Source organism: Oncorhynchus clarkii, chromosome 3 (assembly GCF_045791955.1).
Source record: "Oncorhynchus clarkii lewisi isolate Uvic-CL-2024 chromosome 3, UVic_Ocla_1.0, whole genome shotgun sequence".
Lineage (NCBI taxonomy): Eukaryota > Metazoa > Chordata > Actinopteri > Salmoniformes > Salmonidae > Oncorhynchus > Oncorhynchus clarkii.
The window spans coordinates 66,502,612-66,527,051 of NC_092149.1; the positions used below are offsets into that span (position 1 = coordinate 66,502,612).

Below are 24,440 nucleotides of genomic sequence, written 5' to 3' on the forward strand. Positions count from 1 at the left end.
CAATATCTTTGCAGTTTTGAGAGTGTTTTCTTTCCAAACTGTCAATTATATGCATAGTCAAGCATCTTTTCGTGACAAAATATCTTGTTTAAAACGGGAACGCTTTTCATCCAAAAATGAAATACTGCCCCCAGAGGTTCAAGAGGTTAATAATTGATTCTAAGATATGTATTTGATCATGTCTATGTTTTTGCTGTTTGTTCTTTGTTTTAGAGCCAAAAAGATTGGAGAAGTGGTTTATCCATATATCTCTGTTTTGGTTAGATAACTCTTCGTGTTGTTCTTTGTTTAGAGTTTTCCAATTTTCCCAGAGGTGGTTAGATTCTATGGATTCTTCAATTACGTTGAGCTGATTTCTGACTTGCTGTTCTTTCTTTTCCATGTATTTCTGTATTGTTTTAGTGATTCTGGCTCAGGATTTCTGGGTCTCTGTTTTTGGTTGGATAGGTTTCTAAAAAAATGACTTAGCTTTTTGCATTCTTCATCAAGCCATTTGTCATTGTTGTTCGTTTTCTTGGGTTGTCTGCTTGACATTTGTAGATTTGATAGGAAGCTGAAAGGTCAAATATACTGTTTAGGTTTTCTACTGCTAAGTTTACACCTTCACTATTACAGTGAAACATTTTGTCTAGGAAATTGTCTAGAAGGGATTGAATTTGTTGTTGCCTAATAGTGTTTTGGTAGATTTCAGCACTACTTTCCTTCCATCTATACCATTTCTTAATATTATTCAGTTCCTTTGGCTTTGAAGCCTCATGATTGAGCATAGCTTTGTTTAAGAAGAGTGTGATTTTGCTGTAATCTATGGACTGACTGTGAACGCTCTAAGCGATAAAGTAGTCTACATTACTATTGCCAAGAGATTAGTTATAGGTGTACCTACCATAGGAGTCCCCTTGAAGCCTACCATTGACTATGTACATACCCAGCGTCCGACAGAGCTGCAGGAGTTGTGACCCATTTTTTGTTGGTTATGTTGTCATAGTTGTGTCTAGGGGGGCATATGGGTGAGGGAATGCTGTCACCTCCAACTAAGTGTTTGTTCCCCTGTGTGCTGAGGGTGTCAGGTTCTTGTCCAGTTCTGGCATTTATGTCGCCACAGACTAGTACATGTCCCTGGGCCAGGCAATTGTTTATCTCCCCCTCTAGGATGGAGAAGCTGTCATTATTAAATAATGGGTATTCTATTTTGGGTATATATGTAGGACACATGAGGACATTTTTCTCTGTTGAGATCATTTCTATATTAATTTCAAGCCATATGTAAAATGTTCCTGTTTTGACTAATTTAATAGAGTGGGTTAGGTCTCTTCCCTGTTTCACACCTGGTAGTTTGGTGGATGGGACTACCAGCTCTCTGTAACCTAAAAGGCAACCAGTGGGCCCGTCTCCTTTATACCAGGTTTCTTGTAGGATGACAATGGCTGTATTTCCAATTTCTTTGATGAAGTCTGGGTTCCTGCTCTTTAGGCCAAAGGCAGATGACTTCAGACCTTGTATATTCTCTCTCTCTCTCTCTCTCTCTCTCTCTCTCTCTCTCTCTCTCTCTCTCTCTCTCTCTCTCTCTCTCTCTCTCTCACTCTCACTCTCACTCTCTCTCACACACACTCTCTCTCACACACACTCTCTCTCTCTCTCCTCTCTCTCCTCTCTCTCTTCTCTCTCTTCTCTCTCTCTCTCTCTCTCTCTCTCTCTCTCTCTCTCTCTCTCTCTCATGTCAAAGGCATAACCACAGCCAGTGGTATCATTAAGATCATCCTCCGTGCCTGGTCTAATTGGTTTTCCTTGCATTAAGGACTTTGTCCCAAATGGCACCCTATTCCCTATATAAAGCACTACTATTGACAAGTAGTGCACTATATAAGGTGTTATTTTATTTGGGATGCATAAGGTCTGCTCAGAGGGAGAAGGCTTCAATGGGATGTTAAGAGTCCAAGTTTAAGCATATGTCACCGACCATGGCCCTACTTGTATGAGAGAGATGAAAGGAAAAGGTTTCAAAAAAAGGTTTTTAATAGATGTTCACACACCATTTGCTCCTGGCCTGTGGTCTCCCTGTCTCTCATCTATGGTGTCTTAATGATGTTTTTCTGTTTATAAGGGCAAATGTTGGGACATGGTGAAAGGTTAAGGATGTGAGGTTTAGCTTTGTGAGGTTTAGGTGAGTATAGTATCTGTATCACAACCGGCCATGATTGGAAGTCCCATAGGGCGGCGCACAATTGGCCCAGCGTCGTCCGGGTTTGGCCGGGGTAGGTCGTCATTGTAAATAAGAATTTGTTCTTAACTGACTTGCCTAGTTAAATGAAGGTTAAATAAAAAAATCTGCAGACTGGGAGGTGTGGATTGGCAATGTTCTAGCTCCTTTGACACAATGCTTCTTGTCGACTGGAAACAGTTAAAGGTTTTGCTGGTGAATTACAGTAACCGTAATCCTTGCATGCTGTATCGTTGACCCCATTGTTAACACTGTAGCTTATTTTATCTGCCTGGCTGGCTGATAAAGCCTGAATGTGTTTCATGATTTCTTCCTTTTCCACAGGTCAATTTCCATTCAAGGATTTACAACAGTAAAACACCAATCAGGGAGTACTGAGCTGTCTGTCTGGGTTGTTTCCTAGCCAAGATCTACTTCCTGTGGTCTCTTAGGTTACGTCCCACACTAGGTTCTACGACCATAGAATCAACAGTCGGGGTGATCTGTCTGTGATCTTGATCTACTTTGTGTTGTTTCCTAGGTGATGTTAGATCTACTTTTTGCTTTTTCCTAGGTGACGTTCCGCACCAGGATCTACCACTGTAACATCAACAGCCAGGGGGTGATCTGCCTGGATATCCTGAAAGACAACTGGAGCCCCGCCCTCACCATCTCCAAGGTGCTGCTGTCCATCTGCTCCCTGCTCACAGACTGCAACCCTGGTGAGTGACGCAACGGTCAACCAATCAGACATACAGTAGATATACTGTACACGTTAGACTCTAACCCTGGTGAGTGACACGGGTTCTCTATGGCAGGGAGTCAAACCAAATACATTACACTGCAATTGACTTTTAGAATGCTTGTGCTGTGTCAGACGTGGACAGCCAGAAAATGTTATTCTACCTTGATGCATGCTTTAATTTCTACTTGAATGAAGTCGTTTCTAAACATTTTCTAACTAAGTAATCCTGTTTGCCTGCCTTGAGAGACTTGGTTATCTAAGGTCACCCTCTTACCTGTAACGAGTGCGCTGAGAGTCGGGAAGCAAGTTCAGGGAGTGAGTGTTTTAATAAATAAACGTACCATAATACAAAACAAGAAACCACGAACAAAGCACAGACATGACACAGAAACAGAACCAATGATGCCTGGGGAAGGAACCAAAGGGAATGACATATATAGGGCAGGTAATCAAGGAAGTGATGGAGTCCAGGTTACAAAGTTTTAGAGTCCTTGGCTAATTTTCAGCTTAGAACTTTTTTAACTTCTCATTCTATTCTTAATGAGCACCAATCAGGTTTAAGACCTGGACATAGCACTGCACCAGTCTGGTTTAAGATCTGGACATAGCACTGCACCAGTCTGGTTTAATACCAGGACATAGCACTGCACCAGTCTGGTTTAAGACCAGGACATAGCACTGCACCAGTCTGGTTTAAGACCTGGACATAGCACTGCACCAGTCGGGTTTTAGACCAGGACATAGCACTACACCAGTCTGGTTTAAGACCAGGACATAGCACTGCACCAGTCTGGTTTTAGACCAGGACATAGCACTACACCAGTCTGGTTTAAGACCTGGACATAGCACTGCACCAGTCTGGTTTAAGACCAGGACATAGCACTGCACCAGTCTGGTTTAAGACCTGGACATAGCACTGCACCAGTCTGGTTTAAGACCTGGACATAGCACTGCAGCAGTCTGGTTTAAGACCAGGACATAGCACTGCACCAGTCTGGTTTAAGACCTGGACATAGCACTGCACCAGTCTGGTTTAAGACCAGGACATAGCACTGCACCAGTCTGGTTTAAGACCTGGACATAGCACTGTTTCAGCGGCTATACTTGTCTAAGATGATGTGCTATGTTGTTTAGAACAGTGGTTCCCAAACTTTTTATAGTCCCGTACCCCTTCAAACCTTCAACCTACATCTGTGTACTCCGTCTAGCACTAAGGTCAGCACACTCTCAAATGTTGTTTTTTGCCATCATTGTAAGCCTGCCACACACACTGTACGATACATTTATTAAACAGAAGAATGAGTGTGAGTTTTTGTCACAACTCGGCTCATGGGAAGTGACAAAGAGCTCTTATAGGTCCAGGGCACAAATAGTAATATAATAATAATCAATAATTTTGCACTTTATTTAGCGATCTTGCATATAAAACCTTATTTGTTCATCAAAAATGAGAAGGGTATGCTTGAAAGGATGCACATAACTCTGCAATGTTGGGTTGTATTGGAGAGAGTCTCAGTTTTAAATCATTTTCCACACACAGTCTGTGCCTGTATTTAGTTTTCATGCTAGTGAGGGCCGAGAATCCACTCTCACATAGGTACATGGTTGCAAAGGGCATCAGTGTCTTAACAGCACGATTTGCCAAGGCAAGAAACTCTGAGCGCAGCCTTAACTAGAAATCTGGCAGTGGCTTCTGATTAAATAACATTATCACAGAACCGCTTGTTGCAATTTCGATGAGGCTCTCTTGTACAGATAAGGTAAGACTGGAGGCAGGGCATGGAAGGAATAATGAATCCAGTTGTTTGTGTCATCCGTTTCGGGAAAGTACCTGCGTAATTGCGCACCCAACTCACTCAGGTGCTTCGCTATATCACATTTGACATTGTCCGTAAGCTTGAGTTCATTTGCACACAAAAAATCATACAATGATGGAAAGACCTGTGTGTTTTCCTTGCTAATGCAGACAGAGAACAGCTCCAACTTCTTATTCATAGCCTCAATTTTGTCCCCCACATTGAATATAGTTGCGGAGAGTCCCTGTAATCCTAGATTCAGATAATTCAGGTGAGAATAAACATCACCCAGATAGGCCAGTTGTGTGAGAAACTCGTCAACATGCAAGCGGTCAGACAAGTGAAAATGATGGTCAGTAAAGAAAACTTTAAGCTCGTCTCTTAATTCAAAAAAGCGTGTCAAGACTTTGCCCCTCGTTAACCAGCGTACTTCTGTATGTTGTAAAAGTGTTACATGGTCACTTCCCATATCATTGCATAATGCAAAAAATACACGGGAGTTCAGGGGCCTTGCTTTAACAAAGTTAACCATTTTCACTGTAGTGTCCAAAACATCTTTCAAGCTGTCAGACATTCCCTTGGTAGCAAGAGCCTCTCGGTGGATGCTGCAGTGTAACAAGTGGCGCCGGAAGCAACTGCTTGCACGTGCGTTACCACTCCACTATGTCTCCCTGTCATGGCTTTTTAGTCCTAAATGCTAATAAAATGAAGTGTGTTGTTTTCTAGGCCTCGTAATATTGACCCTAAGGACCTGCATATTTGCACATTGAAGGGAGCCCAAATTGAGCAAGTTGGTTTCTTTTATAGAAATAAATCCTGCCTCACTTTGGAAAGTAGAAGGAAGATTGTTCAAGCAACACTTCTCCCCAGTGGCGGGTTTAGGTATAGGAGTCATGGGCAGCCGCCCTGGGTGGCATCTTGCCGAGGGTGGCACCGGGCACCCGCACAAAAAATGTTGGAATGGCGACATTTTCACAATCGGTTTTCTATCGCTCATTTGCACATCACGTCACCATGTGGGATTGTGGGTCAATTATTGTGGGTCGAAGTGGGCGCCCTGATTGTAGTTTGCATTTACTAATGCAATTAGAAAAATCTGTCAGACTTCGAAATGCTACCAAATAAACCACAATTCATTCATAATACTGTGAATATATAGTTTCACAGACATATTGTTGCATTCTTTTCTGGTTTGTGCGAAATGGTTAAGAATAATATAAAACCAGTCTGCACATCACCAAGGTGAATTGGTTTGGTTTTGACTCTTGGTTGACAGTGTTGGGGGATGGGTAATGTAGTCTTGACTCTTAGTTGACAGTGTTGGGGGATGGGTAATGTAGTCTTGACTCTTAGTTGACAGTGTTGGGGGATGGGTAATGTAGTCTTGACTCTTAGTTGACAGTGTTGGGGGATGGGTGATGTATTGATGCTCGAGTGCCAAATCAACACAAATCTGTTTCTATTTGTCTTTGTTACTTTCTGTTGATTTTAATGAGTCTTATTTTTGTGTATACTTTATGGGGGGGGGTCCCTGGCCATACGAGCCAGAACCGCCACTGCTTATACTTGCATGCGGCAGCCTTTCCTTTAAAACCTGTAAAAATAAATGTTCAATAAAATAAAATGTTAGACTTAGGCAGCACTCTTACTAATGCATTGCTCATCTCTCTTCCTGTCTTCTCCTCTCCTCAGCGGACCCTCTGGTTGGTAGCATTGCCACTCAGTACCTGACCAACAGAGCCGAGCATGACAGGATAGCCCGACAGTGGACCAAGAGATACGCCACATAGAGGTCACGACTCCCGACCCCGTCCTGTCTGACCCCCCGTCCCCCCAGCCCCTCTGCCTGCAGTGTGAAGGTCCCGGAGGCGACGTCACATTGTGCAACAAATCTTTATAGCCTTTACAATATGGACTTCTGTGTATCTGTCTGATTACTGATTCTACTCCTCCACATTTTACCCTGCTATGAGGACTGGGTCTGAAGAGAGACCGAAAGATAAGCAGACCCCAACAGGCATTGTCTCACGTCAGATAGCGCAGCTGCGTCTCCGTCTGCACTGCTGATAGTTCATGGCAACACAGGGCGTTAGAATGACGCCATCTGTCGGAAGACAATGCCCAACAACAGGTAAATGTATATTGGAGTAGAATTTTGTAGCTGTAGATTTTAGCTATGTTTAAATGCCTCTACTTGCAAGTCTTGCTTCTTTGGGATATTAAAAAATAAAATGTATTTTGTGATGTAATAAAGGAAACTATTCCTCAACCAAATATTATGGTGCATTTTAGCCTTCTCCATTATCTGTATGAAGTTAAAGAAGAAAAAACAACTAGCTGTTGTAGATTATTAGAGAAGATGATGTCATTTATATGAACGCCAGACACCCATTTCCACTTATGTAGAAACATTATACTGTTGTGACTGTTTTACCTTTGTCAATTTGTAATGAAAACAAGATTTAATTTCAACCTTTTTGTAGTGCAGCAAAAGATGAGCCACCACTGTAACATCCCCAAAACACAATAAACTTGTCCCAAGGGTTGAGTTGTACAGTGTAAACTATTGGATGATCGACTTGGCAGCTGGCATTCAATAACCTGGGGTGCATCCAGAATGGCACCATATTCCCTAAATAGCACACTTCTTTTGACCAAAGCCCTATGTGCCCTGGTAAAAAAAATAAGTGAACTACATAAGGGAAAAGGGTGCCATTTGGGATGCAGACAAAAGCTCAATTTGTTCAGGCCCAGTATGCATAATGAGAGGACCCGTCCCCCGGGAAATGAACAGGACATTGTCATTATGTTGCATAGAGATACAGTAGTCACTCAGAACTACTGATATGCAAACTGCCGTCTTGTTATCTCTTGGGGTGTATAATGCCATAGTGATTATACTCCTTTTGCCCTACGAGGACTGGTGTGTGTAGGAAAAGACAGTGCTCAAATCGACCCAGACTTAAAGTGCAGCTAAAATAGCAGATTCACATCGGTGGGGAACAGACGCAGCTCTCGCTTGAAGTCCATCCTATGAGGATAAAAAATAAATACATTTGGGGCTGGAAAGAGAGAGAAACTGATAACTGCAATTGAAGTAGACGTTAGTAGCTATAGTAGATTTAGAATGTAACTGTAGATATACTGTTATCTGTATATTAGCTATCAGTCTCTTCACTCTATACACAAAGACACAGGTTTCTGGTTTATTTATCTGTGTTTTTTCTGTATTCTCTCTCGATCTCAGACTTGTTTGATGTGTGGTTTGAGAGATGGTCTTTGAAGAGTAGCTGCTGTCAGTGTTCAGGCAAATTTTCCTCTTTTCGCGGTCTAACCTCAACAGTGCAGTGAGAGGTCGATGTCCTCTGGTCTTGAGTATAATGTGTCATATTGATATTCTGGAGATGGATGGAAGAATTCCTTTTATGAGTGCTGTAGGAGTAAGGCCAAGTTAACCCTAGATGCTGGTCTGGGGTCAGTTGTGTGTTTTGCCTCAATGGTTGAGGTTAGGATGTGGGTAGGGCAAGCTGATCCTAGATTTGTATCGAGAGGCAGCTTCACCCCACGGCGGCGCTTTACCCCACTCAAAGTTAGACCTCCCCCTTGTGGTTGTTTCTTTGAACTACACACATACAGTTCCGTTGGAAAGTATTCAGACCCCTTGACTTTCTCCACATTTTGTTACATTACAGCCTTATTCTAAAATTGATTAATAAAAAAAATCCTCAGCAATCTACACACAATACCCCATAATGACAAAGTGAAATACAAAAAAACAGAAATACCTTATTTATATAAGTATTCAGACTGTTTGCTATGAGACTCGAAACAGCTCAGGTGCATCCTGTTTCCATTGATCGTCCTTGAGCTGTTTCTACAACTTGATTGAAGCCCACCTGTGGTAAATTCAATTGATTGGACATGATTTGGAAGGCACACACCTGTCTATATAAGGTCCCACAGTTGACAGTGCACGTCAGAGCAAAAACCAAGCCATGAGGTTGAAGGAATTGTCCGTAGAGCTCAGAGACAGGATTGTGTCGATGCATAGATCTGGGGAAGGGTACCAAAACATTTCTGCACCAATGAAGGTCCCCAAGAACACAGTGGCCTCCATCGTTCTTAAATTGAAGAATTACTGCCTTATTACATAATAAGGCTGTAACCTATCAATGTGGAAAAGGTCAAGGGGTCTAAATACTTTTCGAAGGCACTGTATCTGGGAGAGACCAATACTGTATTATAATACTGTATCATATAATGGTCTTGTCCTATATTGAGTACCCTCTATGATCATATATCTATGGTATGTTGCTGGTTTAATGAAGAGGTGTTGATATGATGCTCTGAGAAACTTACTGATTTCTTGCTGTGTGATTGTCTACTGTATCAAATATGACACAAAATGTTTTTATATTTTGTAGATAATTGCTCAAATTGTTTGTATGACTGAGTCTGAGTCTGTATGATTTATCTGACTTTCTATGGGAAAATATGCTCATCAGATTAATGGCTAGTTGAAAATCTTAACTAGTTTTCACATTGTGTATAACAATGAATTACGCTGTGTATTTCAGGAATTATGACTGGAATAACCACACAAGGGAGATAGTAACATAAATGTGAATCCTGAGAAGAGAGTAAATCATTCTATTTGTAAAGTTTAAGTGTGTTAAGAACTGCAAAGCTGCTGGGCTTTTCACACTCCACAGTTTCCCTTGTGTATCAAGAATGGTCCACCACCCAAAGGACATCCAACTTGACACAACTGTAAGAAGCATTGGAGCCAAAATGAGCCATCATCCCTGTGAAATGCTTTCAACACCTTGTGGAGTCCATGCCCTGACTAATTGAGGCTGTTCTGAGGGAAAAAACGAGTGCAACTCAATATTCAGAAGGTGTTCCTAATGTTTTGTACACTCAGTGTATATTAGTTACACACACATGAATACACACACAGACTGAAATAATCTATATGGCTGGTAGGCAGCAGAGGACAGGGCATGCCGTAAGGCTCGGCAGTGAGGCATCAGTCCTGCTCTCTCAGAGGAATTCAATGGAGAGTGTGTGGTATGCCTCGTGTGTGTGTGTGTGTGTGTGTCTCTCTTTTTGTGTGTGCATGCCTACAAGCGAGTGTGCATGTCTGTATGTATTCAGCGGAGAGTGTGGCCTTTCCCACCTCTTTGTGTGAGTGTGTGGTATTCCTCTCTCGTGCGTGTATGTGTGTTTCTCTGTGTGTGTGTGCATGCCTACAAGTGAGCGTGCATGTCTGTATGTATTCAGCGGAGAGTGAGTGAGGCCTTTTGTCGGAGAACATACCCTTCAGAGCTAATAGGCAGAACAGTGATTAATGTAGATGTGGGAAATACTGGATGGTCTGTCAGCGTGATAGATGAGAGCTGGACAAACTGTTCCAATCTAGTGCTGAAACGCAGACAGTTGTATTACTGACTGTATCCGTAAGGGATCATGATGGACATCTGAATCTCACCTAGTTGTTTTATGTGTTAAGGCATTAATATTAGAGATAAGGTTCATGTTTTGTGCGGTATTTATTTGATTAAGTGACACATTAGAACCATTTCAAATTATAATTTACATTAAATGGAGCATATTTCTAGTCCTAACTCCAGACTGCTAGAGTAGATATAGGTGGGTTGAGAACAGACTCCAGTGGGCAGGGGCACCTTCCCTCCTTTCTTGTGGTGATGGAGCCCAGTGGGCAGGGATACAGCAGAGCAGACACCTCTCTGTCAGCACGATCACACCTGACCCCTCTCTGTCAGCATGAATACACCCGACCCCTCTCTGTCAGCATGATCAAACCCGACCCCTCTCTGTCAGCAGGATCACACCTGACCCCACTCTGTCAGCATGATCACACCCGACCCCTCTCTGCCAGCATGATCACACCCGACCCCTCTCTGTCAGCATGATCACACCCGACCCCTCTCTGCCAGCATGATCACACCCGACCCCTCTCTGTCAGCAGGATCACACCTGACTCCACTCTGTCAGCATGATCACACCCGACCCCACTCTGTCAGCATGATCAGACCTGACCCCTCTCTGTCAGCATAATCACACCTGACCCCTCTCTGTCAGCATGATCACACCTGACCCCGCTCTCCTCTCCCGTGGGTTTAGAGCCATTATAAGTGGCAGACACAATGAGTTAATTGTGACCTGTGGTCTGCTGTGCTCTGTGCTGCGATCACAGCTCTCCTAAATGCCATAAGCCTAAGCCACAATAGAAGCCCTCTGATGGTGTGTGTGTGTGTGTGTGTGTGTGTGTGTGTGTGTGTGTGTGTGTGTGTGTGTGTGTGTGTGTGTGTGTGTGTGTGTGTGTGTGTGTGTGTGTGTGTGTGTGTGTGTGCTCAAGCCTTCTCGGTTGTTTCTCAAGGACTATGTGTTTTCAATGGCAGGCAGTTTAACCTCTCCTTTCAGCTGAAACACTTTTCACTAGGCCGGCATGGTCATAATGAAATCACAAAAACGAATCAAATTTTAATTAGATGCAAAATTGCATTGGTTCTCTTTCTGAGATGTTTTTTTCTTCTTTGTAAAGAATGTAGTGTCGAAGTTATCACTCAAGGACACACTTTCCAAGCACGTACTATATCGTATCACATTCACTCAGCCACTATTCCTTGGAAGAATCTCTATCTCCATTAAATTCAATCTAGCAAACCTAATCTCCAAATGGAAGTTTTTATTTTCACCTCTAGTATTCAACTCAGGGCATAGTACTGTATGCGTGCTAGTGTATGTGACCAACAGATGGCGCTGTAGCCACACTTTAATTTCTGGCTGTGCTGCATCCAGCTAGACACAGAGATTGAAGTTGCTTTGTCTTCATGGTGGCTAAGTATGTCCTCTGGGATTCTGTTGTGATTGCAGCTTAGCAGTCAGCCAACTAGCCAGCCAGCCAATCAGTCTCCAACATGAGATGCTCTCCTCTCACAAACCACAGCTGCTGCTGCTGCTACTGCTGCTGCCTGGATCATTGGCCCCTTACCATGTCACTGTGGAGAAGAGGGGAGAGTACGTTACGTAGTTCCTCTTTTTGAGGTTTCTTCATTTTCACCTCTTGGTGCTGCTCAAGATTCAAGAAGCTGTATGGGCATTCAGCTTATCAGCAAGGGCTCTGATAGGCTATGATGACTGACCTATTTTGGGTGATTTTAGATTAGGTTAAATGGGTTGAATTTAGATCGTTTGAGTGAACTGCAGCAACCCAGAGTACTATGAACCTGTCTGGATTAAGATTTGTAGGATTTTTATCCTTGGTCAGTTTTGATCTTGACGACATCCTCTTTCACCATTTCCTGTATACAGCTTGGGATATTTACATGAAGTGTTCTATATGTCAAACATGTTTGGGCGTCACTAGTGCCACAGTCAGTGCTACAGAAAGGAAAGTTACGGTACTTTCAGATTACATTCACACTGTAACCCTGTGAGAGGAGGAAATGGGTGAGGTGCTAATCAAAGAATACACACACAAACCGCCCACCTGCAAATCTGTCTATCCTGTTTGAACAAAAATGACAAGTACAGCTGACGGCAGTTTCAGCCAGCACAGAGGTGCATGTGAAAGACAATACAGTGACTATGTTAAATAAACTATGTGTGGTTCAAGCCTCCTGTATTCCATGTCGACAAGTGTATGTTTTGAATTAGATATAGTGGATTTGAGGGGTAACTCAAACAATGACTCCTTAAGTAAGTAGTCAGAGAATTTGAAATGTCTCATCTGATCTACACACACACACACACACACACACACACACACACACACACACACACACACACACACACACACACACACACACACACACACACACACACACACACACACACAGTAAAGTGGGGGATGGTTGTTGTGTACTAGTCAGCAGATGGAGACTCTCGTGATTATTTTAGAATTCAAAACAAGAGACTAGTCTTCAGAAATATCCCTGTGTTTGTATGTTTTATTGCATGCAGTAAGAGGACCACTTCTGGGTGTCTGCTCCTGCTACAGGGCTCAGGACTAGACCGTGTGTACCCCTCTTCAGTTCTTCTTCAAACTCAAAGCTGCAACCAGGGACATCTGAGTGCTGTAGGGTTTTTTTTACACTGTTTTTTTACACATATTCCCTTTAGTGCTCTGGTCAAAACGAAGTAGTGCGCTACAAAGGTACCATTTGCCATTTGGGATGCAAACTGTGTTTACTCTCCTTGGTGATATTGCTTCAGTACTGACTTGATTGACTTGATTGAAGAAAACACTGCATCTCCATTGAACCCAGTTCTGGGTTTACAGGACTAGCCTGTGTGTTTATTCTCCATGGTGATATCCTAAACACAAGGTCTTACATGACGCAACAAAGTGGGTATGCGTCCCAAATGGCACCCTATTCCCTATATAGACCCCTAACCTGGCCTCTACTCTGCTCCGCTCCACTGCGGAGTCTGTCAGTACCTCCAGCCAGCTCCAGCACCTTAGGTTGATTATTTTCCCTTAAAAAGTTATGATTACGATCACTCCTACTCTATTTTAGGCTTGTTTGATTCATACAGCCCTCCCGTATGGGGCTTGAGTGAATCCAGCATCCCTGTCTGTCAGTTTATAAAAGATAAGTTAGGAACGTGGGCAGAACATGAAGAAGACATCAGAAATCTCATAAGATGCCATGTTTATAAACTTCTTGTAACGTGTCTTTAAAACCAAGGTGTTTCACAGGCCATCAAACATAACCCTGTTGTCCCAGGAACTGTCTGATAGTTTAGATAGAACAGTTGGATTAATGTTCCAAAGAACAGGTTTTTACATGGACATGAATGTCATATTTGAAGAAGAACAGAGACAAAAGTTAAGAAGGCTGTTGCAAAGGCTTTTTCACATGACCAGGTTTGGGCTTTAGCAGCCCTGAGCTACTCCCGAGGTCCTCAGGTTTCTACCACACTGAACACCTCCTATTCTCAGACAACATTCCAGCTCCTGATCAGCTGAATACTGAATACAAACCCCTTGTCCTTCCCATCCAGCAGTACTGGATATGAGGGAAAGCCTCCCTACCCACGCGCCTAGCTGCCTGCCAGGCAAAAGTCACCCGAGAGTTGTCTGTCATAGTCATTCTCAGTGAGATCAGCTCTGTGACCACACTGATTAGCCCCCACAGTGAGCTCAGAGCTGAGTTGTGTGTGTGTGTGTGTGTGTGTGTGTGTGTGTGTGTGTGTGTGTGTGTGTGTGTGTGTGTGTGTGTGTGTGTGTGTGTGTGTGTGTGTGTGTGTGTGTGTGTGCGTGCACGTGTGTGTGTGTGTGTGTTTGTGTGTGTGCGTGCGTGCCTGCATGTGTCTCCGTGTGTGTCTGTGTGTGTCCGTGTGTGTGCGTGCACGTGTGTGTGTGTGTCTGAGCAGAGGTTGTGCCTCTGGAACTCTGAGACGTCTTATTCATTCACACAGACAGGGAAACACAGGAATAGGGTTTGTCCACAAGCCCAAATAAGGTCACAATGTGTGACTGTTCTGTTTCCCACTTCTTCTTGTGTGCTGAAGAGTACAATGTGGTTTGGGCAGCAGGCAGTATACTCAGTCATGTCTGGTTGTACCCCAAATAGCACCCTATTCCCAGTGCACTATATAGGGACTATGGTGCCATTTGAGACGCTGGCTCTTTTGTCTTCTCAAGTCAAAGACATAAAACTGATGGGAACAAGCAGTTAGTAAGCCTTGGATATAAACTTCAGTTAGTCAGCTTTGGATAATGGATATAACCTTCCTTCCATGACGCTAACTGAGCAGCTTTTCATCAACATGTGTTTTCTGTTAACTAGCTAAACGTGACACTGTTCACTGACATGATCGGCATTTTTATTGGGAATCGTTGAGAAACTAAATTGCGGTTTTATAATCAGTCTGGAGTGTTTGGGATTTATCGAAGGGGTCAATAGGCATGTATGACTCACAGAGTGAATCACTGAACATCTAGAAAACGCCAGAACAGAAGATAAAGTGGAAATTGGAAAAGGATGCTGATTATGAGATGTAAAGTTTTTTTTGAGACACTCAATACAACTGATTTGTTCTGACTGAGGGACATAACTATGACTATTAAAAGAAAGCATAGTTTCCTCAGAAAATAATTGTATACTGTCAAGTCGAGAATTTAACATGATGTTTAGCAGGATCTCAGTTCAATTTGAGATTTCACAATATAGCCTCTTGACTTGAAGGTATTTCTCCCCCGCACTGTTTACACCAACATGATCTCACAAGAGAACTAGCAAGTTCCTACTCTTGAATACTTGAGGCATGCTTGCCTGTTCATTTAATAGTAAGTGTCTCATAAACCCTACTAAGAGCAAGGCATAGGACAGACAGCTGAAAGCTGTGTAGATCAGATCAGTGTGTAGAAAGCAGCAGACCTGGGTTCAAATACTATTCGAAATCGTTCAAATACTTTGAGCATTTGCTTTATTCTGCTTTTCCGTTTTGAGACTATTCTATTGGTTCCATTGTCCCAGACAAGCTCAATCAAATGTAAATATTTCTGATTGTACCTTTAATTGCACATATTGATACAGGCTAGAGAGGGGGTGTTTCCTGATCATTATGAATCACCAACCCATAGTCAAATGACAGAGGCAACTCTCCTTTGTAGACTTATATTTAAGGTGAAACCTTTGGGTTAGAGGATTTATGACTGGGTTGGAGTATGATCCTGCTCTATGGGGAACCATAGGCAACCCCAGCAGGACAGATTCACTTAACATTGATGCCATTCAAATGAGCCACAGCCTGGAATAACAAACACTTTTAGAGTCTACCTGAGATGTGGATTATGCTGCATTAACCAAGCCAGTAATAAGAGGAATGTACCATACTGCATATAATTGCAGATATACAGAAATAGGATTTAAAGGCTATAACGGAGCAGGAAAAGCCAATGCTACCCAGGATAGAGAAATTAGGTCTGAAAACCTGACCCCTTGGTCTCAACGATGAGCTAGAAAGATGCAGAAACCTGCTGCGCTGACAACAACCCTTTATTATCCTGTCTGTTCTTTATACATGTGTACCGCAGGGACAGAACAAAACAATGCAAGCACGTACAGTAACCACGGTGCTCTCGCGACATTGTTGAGTGCACTAACAGAACAATAATCCAAATGTAATATCTGTAATACCCCTGTGTGGGTTTGTATCCAAAGCTCATAAATCATTCCACTCAAACACGAGAACCCAGACGTTAGATCCCTCATACTGTCATACACACAGTGGTGCTCTCCTCTCCGCTTACAATACAGTACAAGCTGGTTGATGACAGGTATAATGAGTTTGTTTAGTTGAACAAGGGCACACGTCGAGGGCACACTTCTACCTCCTTATTAATGAGCGTCTGTGTGTGAGATAGATGAGTAAGCTAAAAGAAAGTTAGTTTCATCCAAAATAAAGAGAAGAGGCCTAATTCAAAACAGTTGTATGAGAAAATGACTTGTGTAGCATGTAATTCATCAACTGTGGGGATGGGATGAGTGTGTGGAGGAGGGAGGGTGAGTGGAGGGATAGAGGGAGAGAAGAGGAGGGATGAGGGAGGGAAGGGGGATGTGCGGTTGTTGGGGAGCGAATCCCCCTTCACTAATTGGTCCTGTACAAATCACACCTGGGGTATCTCTTCTCCTCGCCTGAAAACAATGGTACGTCGTAAACTGGTACATTACAACACACCGGTTGTGTAATAAATTGCACCCTATTCCCTATGCAGTGCAATACTTTTGACCAGGGCCCATAGGTCTCTGGTGAAAAGTACTGCACCATATAGAAAATAGGGTGTTATTTGGGAGAAATTGGAAAACAACGTTGGTCTACACGGCCTGGTTTAGCTCTGTCGGAAAGATATCCGTTTGTCTCTGTGGACGGTTTGTCCTCTGACAAATCAATTGTAAGTTTTGGTGTTCCTCAAGGTTCCATTTTAGGACCACTATGGTTTTCACTATATATTTTACCTCTTGGTGATGTCATTCGGAAACATAATATTAACTTTCACCACTATGTAGACGATACACAGCTGTACATTTCAACGAAACATGGTGAAGCCCCAAAATTGCCCTCCCTAGAAGCCTGTGTTTCAGACAAGTGGATGGCGGCAATTTTTTTAACATATAAACTCGGACAAAACAGAGATGCTTGTTCTAGGTCCCAAGAATCAAAGAGATCTTCTGTTGGATCTGCCAATTAATCTTAATGGTTCTACAGTCGTCTCAAATAAAACTGTGAAGGACCTTGTCGTTACTCTGGACCCTGATCTCTCTTTGGATGAACATATCAAGACTATTTCAAGGACAACTTTTTTCCATTTACATAACATTGCAAAGATCTGAAACTTTCTGTCCAAAAATTATGCAGAAAAGTGATGCAGAAAAGCTAATTGTAACGGCTTTCGTCATCGGATGAGGAAGAGTAGTTGGACCAAAGCGCAGCGTGGTAAGTGTTCATGTTTGTTTATTGAACTGACACTAATACAAAATAACAAGAGAATAAATTAAACCGAAACAGTCCCGTAAGGTGCATACACTAAACAGAAAATAACTATCCACAAAACCCATGTGGGAAAAAGCTACCTAAGTATGGTTCCCAATCAGAGACAACGATAGACAGCTGTTTCTGATTGAGAACCATACCCAGCCAAAACAAAGAAATACAAAACATAGAAAAAGGACATAGAATGCCCACCCAAATCACACCCTGATCAAACCAAAATAGAGACATAAAAAGCTCTCTATGGTCAGGGCGTGACACTAAACCATGCCTTTGTCACTTCTAGATTAGACTACTGCAATGCAGTCTACTTTCCGGCTACCTGGATAAAGCACTAAATAAACTTAATTTAGTGCTTAACACGGCTGCAATATCTTGACTAGAACTGGCTTCCTGTTAAGGCTAGGGCTGATTTGAAGGTTTTACTGCTAACCTACAAAGCATTACATGGGCTTGCTCCTACCTATCTCTACGATTTGGTCCTGCCATACATACCTACACGTACGCTACGGTCACAAGACGCAAGCCTCCTTCTTGTTCCTAGAATTTCTAAGCAAACAGCCGGAGGCAGGGCTTTCTCCTATAGAGCTCAATTTTTATGGAATGGTCTCCCTATCTATGTGAGAGACACAGACTCGGTCTCAACCTTTAAGTCTTTATTGAAGACTCATCTCTTCAGTATGTCCTGTGATTGAGTGTAGTCTGGCTCAGGGGTGTTAAGGTGAACGGAAAGGTACTGGTGCGACGATCCGCCCTTGTTGTCTCTGCCTGGCCGGTTCCCCTCTTTCCACTGGAATTCTCTGCCGCTAACCCTATTACTGTGGCTGGCTTACTGGTGCTCTTCCATGCCGTCCCTAGGAGGGGTATGTCACTTGAGTGGGTTGAGTCACTGATGTGATCTACCTTTCCAGGTTGACGCCCCCCTAGGGTTCGTGCCATGGGGGAGATCTTCGTGGACTATACTCAGCCTTGTCTCAAGGTAGTAAGTTGGTGGTTGAAGATATCCCTCTAGTGGTGTGGGGGCTGTGCTTTGGCAAAGTGGGTGGGGCTATATCCTGCCTGGTTGGCCCTGTCCTTGGGTATCTCTCCCTCCCCTCCCGGAGGACCTGAGCCTTGGGACCATGCCTCGGGACTACCTGGCGTGATGATTCCTTGCTATCCCTAGTCCACCGGTCATGCTGCTGCTCCAGTTTCAACTGTTCTGCCTGCATCTAAGAACCCTGACCTGTTCACCGGATGTGCTGTTGCACCCTCTACAACCACTGTGATTATTATCCTGCTGGTCATCTATGAACTTTGAACATATTGGTCATGTACTGTTATAATCTACACCCGGCACAGCCAGAAGAGGACTGGCCACCCCTCAGAGCATGGTTCCTCTCTAGATTTCTTCCTAGGTTACTGCCTTTCTAGGGAGTTTTTCCTAGCCACCGTGCTTCTATATCTGCATTGCTTGCTGTTTGGGGTTTTCGGCTGGGTTTCTGTATAGCCCTTTGTGACATCGGCTGATGTAAGAAGGGCTATATAAATACATTGGATTGATTGATTGGCACAACACTGCCTCAATACTTGCTGTAGGTTCCCAGGGATGATGTTCAATCTGGAGGCCATATTCTGCCTGCCTTGAAGTGAGGCATTTTTAACAGGCCTCCTACACTTCTGTGAATGTGTGTGCGCCAATGACAGCTTAATTTGAGACTCAAATGTAAGCACTATACTTTGTCTTCCCCTTCTTATCTGAGAAACAGAGCCCAGAGCTGTAAATTACAGGACACTTTTGGGCCTGGGGCCCTCCCTGGAAATCAGTGAAAACTCCAAGTAAGTATCTCACACAAATAACATCAGTACTGTTACAATATGTGGAAGGAATAGCAAGAAAATTGTGACATGATGTGACAAATGAGTTTCCTGTACAGTCAGTGTGCACCCCAAATGGCACTCTATTCCCATACAATGCACTACTTTGACTACTTTTGAGTCCTATGGGTCAAAAGCAGTGCACTATATAGGGAAAAGGGTGACATTTGGGAAACATCAAGAGAGGTTATAGATGTTTATGACATGGCTTTTAAAAGGAAGGAACCTTTATTTAGGCTCTCAGCCCCTTGACTTCCTGTTACATTCCTACTGTCTCCTTCCAGCAAGACAAACTTTCTCATTGGCTTCCTGGGTTCAAATACTATTTCAAATATTTTCAATGACTTTATCTGTGCGGGATTAAGCTTGCCTGGATTCATGGACCAATAGAATAGTCCCAAAACTGCAAACTCCATCCATTTGTCACTCCAGGCAGGATAGAACAAACGCTCAAAGTATTTGAAAGATTTCAAATAGTGTTTAAACCCAGGTCTCTTGTCTCCCACAACCAGTCCTTAACCAACCAGTTTCTGCCGGACCGGACCCCATTTTCACAAGGGGAGCACTGAACACTTAATTTAATCGAAAGGTTAAAGGTACTTTGCCTAGAAGTTATTTATAGTTGCACTTAAACATTCAATCATCCAATAACACAGAGAGGCATCACTGGAACTCTGATATCTTTACAACCGAGGAAATAAATAAAAGCACATCCAATTCACAGAATGTGACATCACTTCACCTTGCTCCGGTCAAAGTGAGTGTGTGATAAGAACCTCTTGACCCTTGGCTGCAGTTAAGAATGACAATCAAGTAAGTATGTTGGTACCTACACGGGTGATTCTGCAAGACGTCCAGAGAGACATCTAAAACTTATAAAGTGTTGCACTGATTTACACTGCATAAAAATAGGGATTTACACTTCTGATGTTCTTGGAAAAGATGCTACATTTGCATAGATTTTGCTTGCGTGTCAACCACACAAGGTAACATGGGTCCAGTAAAATACCTGGAAACCCCATTGATTGACAAATGATTTAAAGAGCAGAAAATGAATGAAAATCTCCCTGCAAAACTTAACACTGATCTCCCTTAAACATTTCACTGGTGTATTTCTTCAACAGTTACATTGCGGTTATGAAGCGATTGTAAATAGTTGTGAGACTTGACGAGTTGTACTTTTACAGCTTTAGACTGTGTAAACATTAGTGCTTCTCTTCTTTAGTAGCTAACATTAGCATAATGTACCCCTTACGGTGACTGAGACAACCCAGGGGGTGCTCTGTTGTTTCCAGGACCCCGATACACTCCTGCCAGGAGAGAGTCTGGCTCAGGGCATCAGATCTGTTGTTGTTATTACACTCTGTGTATCTCAAATGGCACCTGATTCCATACAGATGTCGGATCTTAATTTGAACCCGTTTTCTACAGCAGGAAAATAAGCCTGCAGCAACAGGACATATGAATTATTATGTGGATTGTAATTAATGGACATTTTTGCAGGGGTTGATGCATTTTTCTTAAAGGAAAATCAAGTGTGAAATGTCAAAGTGGAAATTCCAAACTTCTGTCACCTTCTTAAACATCAAAAACAATACCGGTTTTAAATGCCCTGCATTGCAGGAATGTTCTCTTGCAACAGGGGGATTAAATTGAGATCCTGCATCTGTATGTAGTGCTACATTAATACACTGTGTCTAATTGACTGAGATGGTAAAGGGAAGCACACTGTGGAGAGAGAAGAAGTTGTCACAATGGGGAGGGTGAATGGCTAGAGAAGGTTTTTCTCAGACAATGAACCCTATTGGTTTCAGCCGTTGAAAGTGTATGTGGTGTGGAGAGGCAGTAATGGGGTGGCAGGGTAGCCTAGTGGTTAGATTGTTGTACTAGTAAACGGAAGGTTGCAAGTTCAAACCCCAAGCTGACAAGGTACAAATCTGTCTTTCTGCCCCTGAACGGGCAGTTAACCCACTTGTTCCTAGGCCATCATTGAAAATAAGAATTTGTTCTTAACTGACTTGCCTAGTTAAATAAAGGTTAAAAAAATGTCCCAACAGGGTGTAAATATGGAGTGAGGTGTGGTTCTCGTGTTTTCTATCACTGTGACCCTATTGGTATAAGGTCTTTATCATGCCTGTGGTGTAGCAAGCTCAGACGCCTCTCGTGTAGGAAGGCTATTTGATGCCATTGTGGTGTTTGTCTAGAGAAGGTGTTGATCTTATGTTTTCTCAGACCATGACCCCTGTTGGTTTTAGCCCTTTAAAGTGCCTCTGGTGTTGATGCTTGGTGTGGGGAGGCTCTGGCATGAACTCTGACTTCTGCTGCTTACTGCTTGGCCCAGGCCCAGCGTTGAAGAATGTGGGAGAGAGAGAGTCAGGACTGAGACATGGCTGGGTTGGACAGGGTCAAGGTTGGGATAGGGCTGGGAGAGAGAGTCAAGGTTGGGATAGGGCTGGGAGAGACAGGGTCAAGGTTGGGATAGGGCTGGGAGAGACAGGGTCAAGGTTGGGATGGGGCTGGGAGAGACCGGGTCAAGGTTGGGATGGGGCTGGGAGAGACCGGGTCAAGGTTGGGATAGGGCTGGGAGAGAGAGTCAAGGTTGGGATAGGGCTGGGAGAGAGAGTCAAGGTTGGGATAGGGCTGGGAGAGAGAGTCAAGGTTGGGATAGGGCTGGGAGAGAGAGTCAAGGTTGGGATAGGGCTGAGAGAGCAGTTGCAATTTTTGCATGTACATCTTGGTGGGGCAAAAAAATAATGAAACGTGGGATGCCAGCAACAATACATTAATTGCTCTATAATGGTGACAAACGGTGCCCACAAACTATTAGTGCCTACATAAAGCTGTCCCAACAGCAGTCCCAACATCTTACTACTGCTACACCTGGATATGAGTGGAGCCTTGTCTGGCAGCAAAACAGTTAATTCAGCCTCATTTACTGCCTTTAAAAAAAACATGGCTGACTTGCTTAAACAAATGTGGTTTCTAATGACAATTGAGATGTACAAACTATGGCATAAGAGGACGACAAGCGGATAAGAGTCAATCTGTGATTTCGATTAAGACATTAATGAGCGAGCTAGGACGGACATAGTCAATATAACTATTTGTTTAACACTTTTGAAATGTACAGCGACAGAATTCAGAACATGGGCCATTCTTACAGTGTTCTCCCTGTAAACCAAGTCAGAACCGTAGGATAAAGGGGGCATATAAGCAGACAGTGAAAGCTCTTACAAAATTCGATGATTACAATTCTCTAGAACATGTGCACCACCAAGTCAGAACAGTAGGTGAAATTAAGAGGGGTAAATAGACCACATTTTTAGGGTGAAGCACATGGGCCACTAACAGCTTACTACAGAACATACACTTAGTGTTACTTTCTTATCTACAGTATACATAGCTCCCTGGTATATTACATCATTTATGCAGCAGCATACAATACATTTTTGGACTCAACTTGTTGTGCTGTACTCACTTGTACAGGAAGGTGGTCCTTCGTGGGTAAATTTCTGGATTTATGATGCTTTCAAGAGAACTGGAAACTCTGAAAAAAACTAGGTTGAATCAGGATGACATCCTTGATCTTCATGTTCGCAGTTCCGAGTTAAGTTGTTTTGAGCGCGGCACAAATCATGCTTAATTGACAGCATGGCCAATGTTGAATGTTTATCATTTTAAACTTGGAAAAGAGACACAGTCCAAGATTTGGGACCACAGATTTGGGACCACTAGCGATTGCTTTGCAATGCTTGCAGTTAGCCACTGTTACTGATTCCTACCAAACCACTCATTGTTGAGTTTGCGATTTCCAACTTGTTGTGTAATGTCTAATGGCAGGTGAGCAAAATACATTTTATCCATAAGTTCTCTTCATTATTTCTCTTCATATGACAAGGATTAAAAAGGATTGTCGACTTGATTCATGATGATGACTGCTAGCTAAGATTTTGAAAGTATGATTTTGACATCATCAAAGCTACTGTAGATATAACATGATTTGACATCATTTTATCTTTGGCCAATGACCTTGAGCCTTATTGGATGGGCACTTCTAATGTAACTCTATGGTAGCACCCAAGGGGCTTGAATTTTCGAGGTCTACCCTTAGACTTGGAATTGTAAGTCGGGAACTCGGACTGTCCACTTGAGGGACAGAACACTGAGCTAATCATGGTGCAACTAGAGAACATTACCAACACATACGCTCCATAATTTCCACTGGTTGCCCCACCACCACAGAAAGCACTGAGCTAGGCTGAAACACCTGCATTTTTTGAGCTGCCTTACTCAAGAAAGCAAAAAAGAGACCAAGTTTGCATGAAGCTTTATTAACTCAATATTGGTGCTTACCTGCAAAATAGGTACAACACGTACATATCCCAGAAGCCATGGATTACGGGCAACATCTCTACTGAACTAAAGGTTAGAGCCGACACATTCAAGGAATGGGACACTAATCCAGACACTTGCAGGAAAACCCGCTACGATTTCAGACAAGCCATCAAACAGGAAAAGCGTCAATACAGGACTAAGATCAAACTCTACTACTACTACTAGCTCTGACTCTCGTCGGATGTGGCAGGCCTTGCAATATATCACAGATTATAAAGGGAAATCCAGCCGCGAGCTGCCCAGTGACGCGAGCCTACTAGCCAAGCTAAATGCCTTCTATGCTCGCTTCGAGGCAAGCAACACTGAACCATGCATGAGAGCATCAGCTGTTCCGGACGACTGTGTGATCTCGCTATCCGTTGCCAATTAAGACTTTTAAACAGGTTAACATTCAAAAGGCTGTGAGGCCAGATTAATTACCAGGACGAATACTCAGAGCATGTGCTTTCCAGCTGGCAAGTGTCTACACTGACAATTTCAACCTCTCTCTGACCCAGTCTGTAAAATGTACATGTACCAATCAGACCACCATAGTCCCTGTGCCCAAGAATGCCAATGTAACCTGTCTAAATGACTATCATGCCGTAGCACTGAAATGCTTTGAAAGACTGGTCATGGCTCACATCAACACCATTATTCCAGACACCCTGGACTCACTCCAAATTGCATACAGCCCCAACAGATCCACAGATGACGCAATCTCTATTGCATTCCACACTCCCTCTCCCACCTGGACAATGGAGTAACCAAAAAAGTGTTAAACAAATCAAAATATATTTTAGATTTTTCAAAGTCAACACCCTTTGCCTTGATGACAGCTTTGCACACTCTTGGCATTCTCTCGACCAGCTTCATGAGATAGTCACCTGGAATGCATTTCAATTAACAGGTGTGGATTGCTAAAAGTATATTTGTGGTATTTCTT

At 43.0% G+C, this 24,440-nt stretch overlaps 1 protein-coding gene across 2 annotated transcripts in view; it reads left to right on the forward strand.

The window, feature by feature from the left end:
* Positions 1-7,282, forward strand: part of LOC139401668 (ubiquitin-conjugating enzyme E2 E3-like) — a 38,675-nt gene extending 31,393 nt beyond the window's left edge. For both annotated transcript variants that reach the window (XM_071145732.1, XM_071145735.1), the window contains exons 5-6: positions 2,772-2,919; positions 6,431-7,282. In XM_071145732.1, the coding sequence (XP_071001833.1) occupies positions 2,772-2,919; positions 6,431-6,528 (246 nt within the window). In that variant the 3' untranslated portion in view covers positions 6,529-7,282. The remainder of the gene's footprint in view (positions 1-2,771; positions 2,920-6,430) is intronic.
* Positions 7,283-24,440: the final 17,158 nt, after the last annotated feature.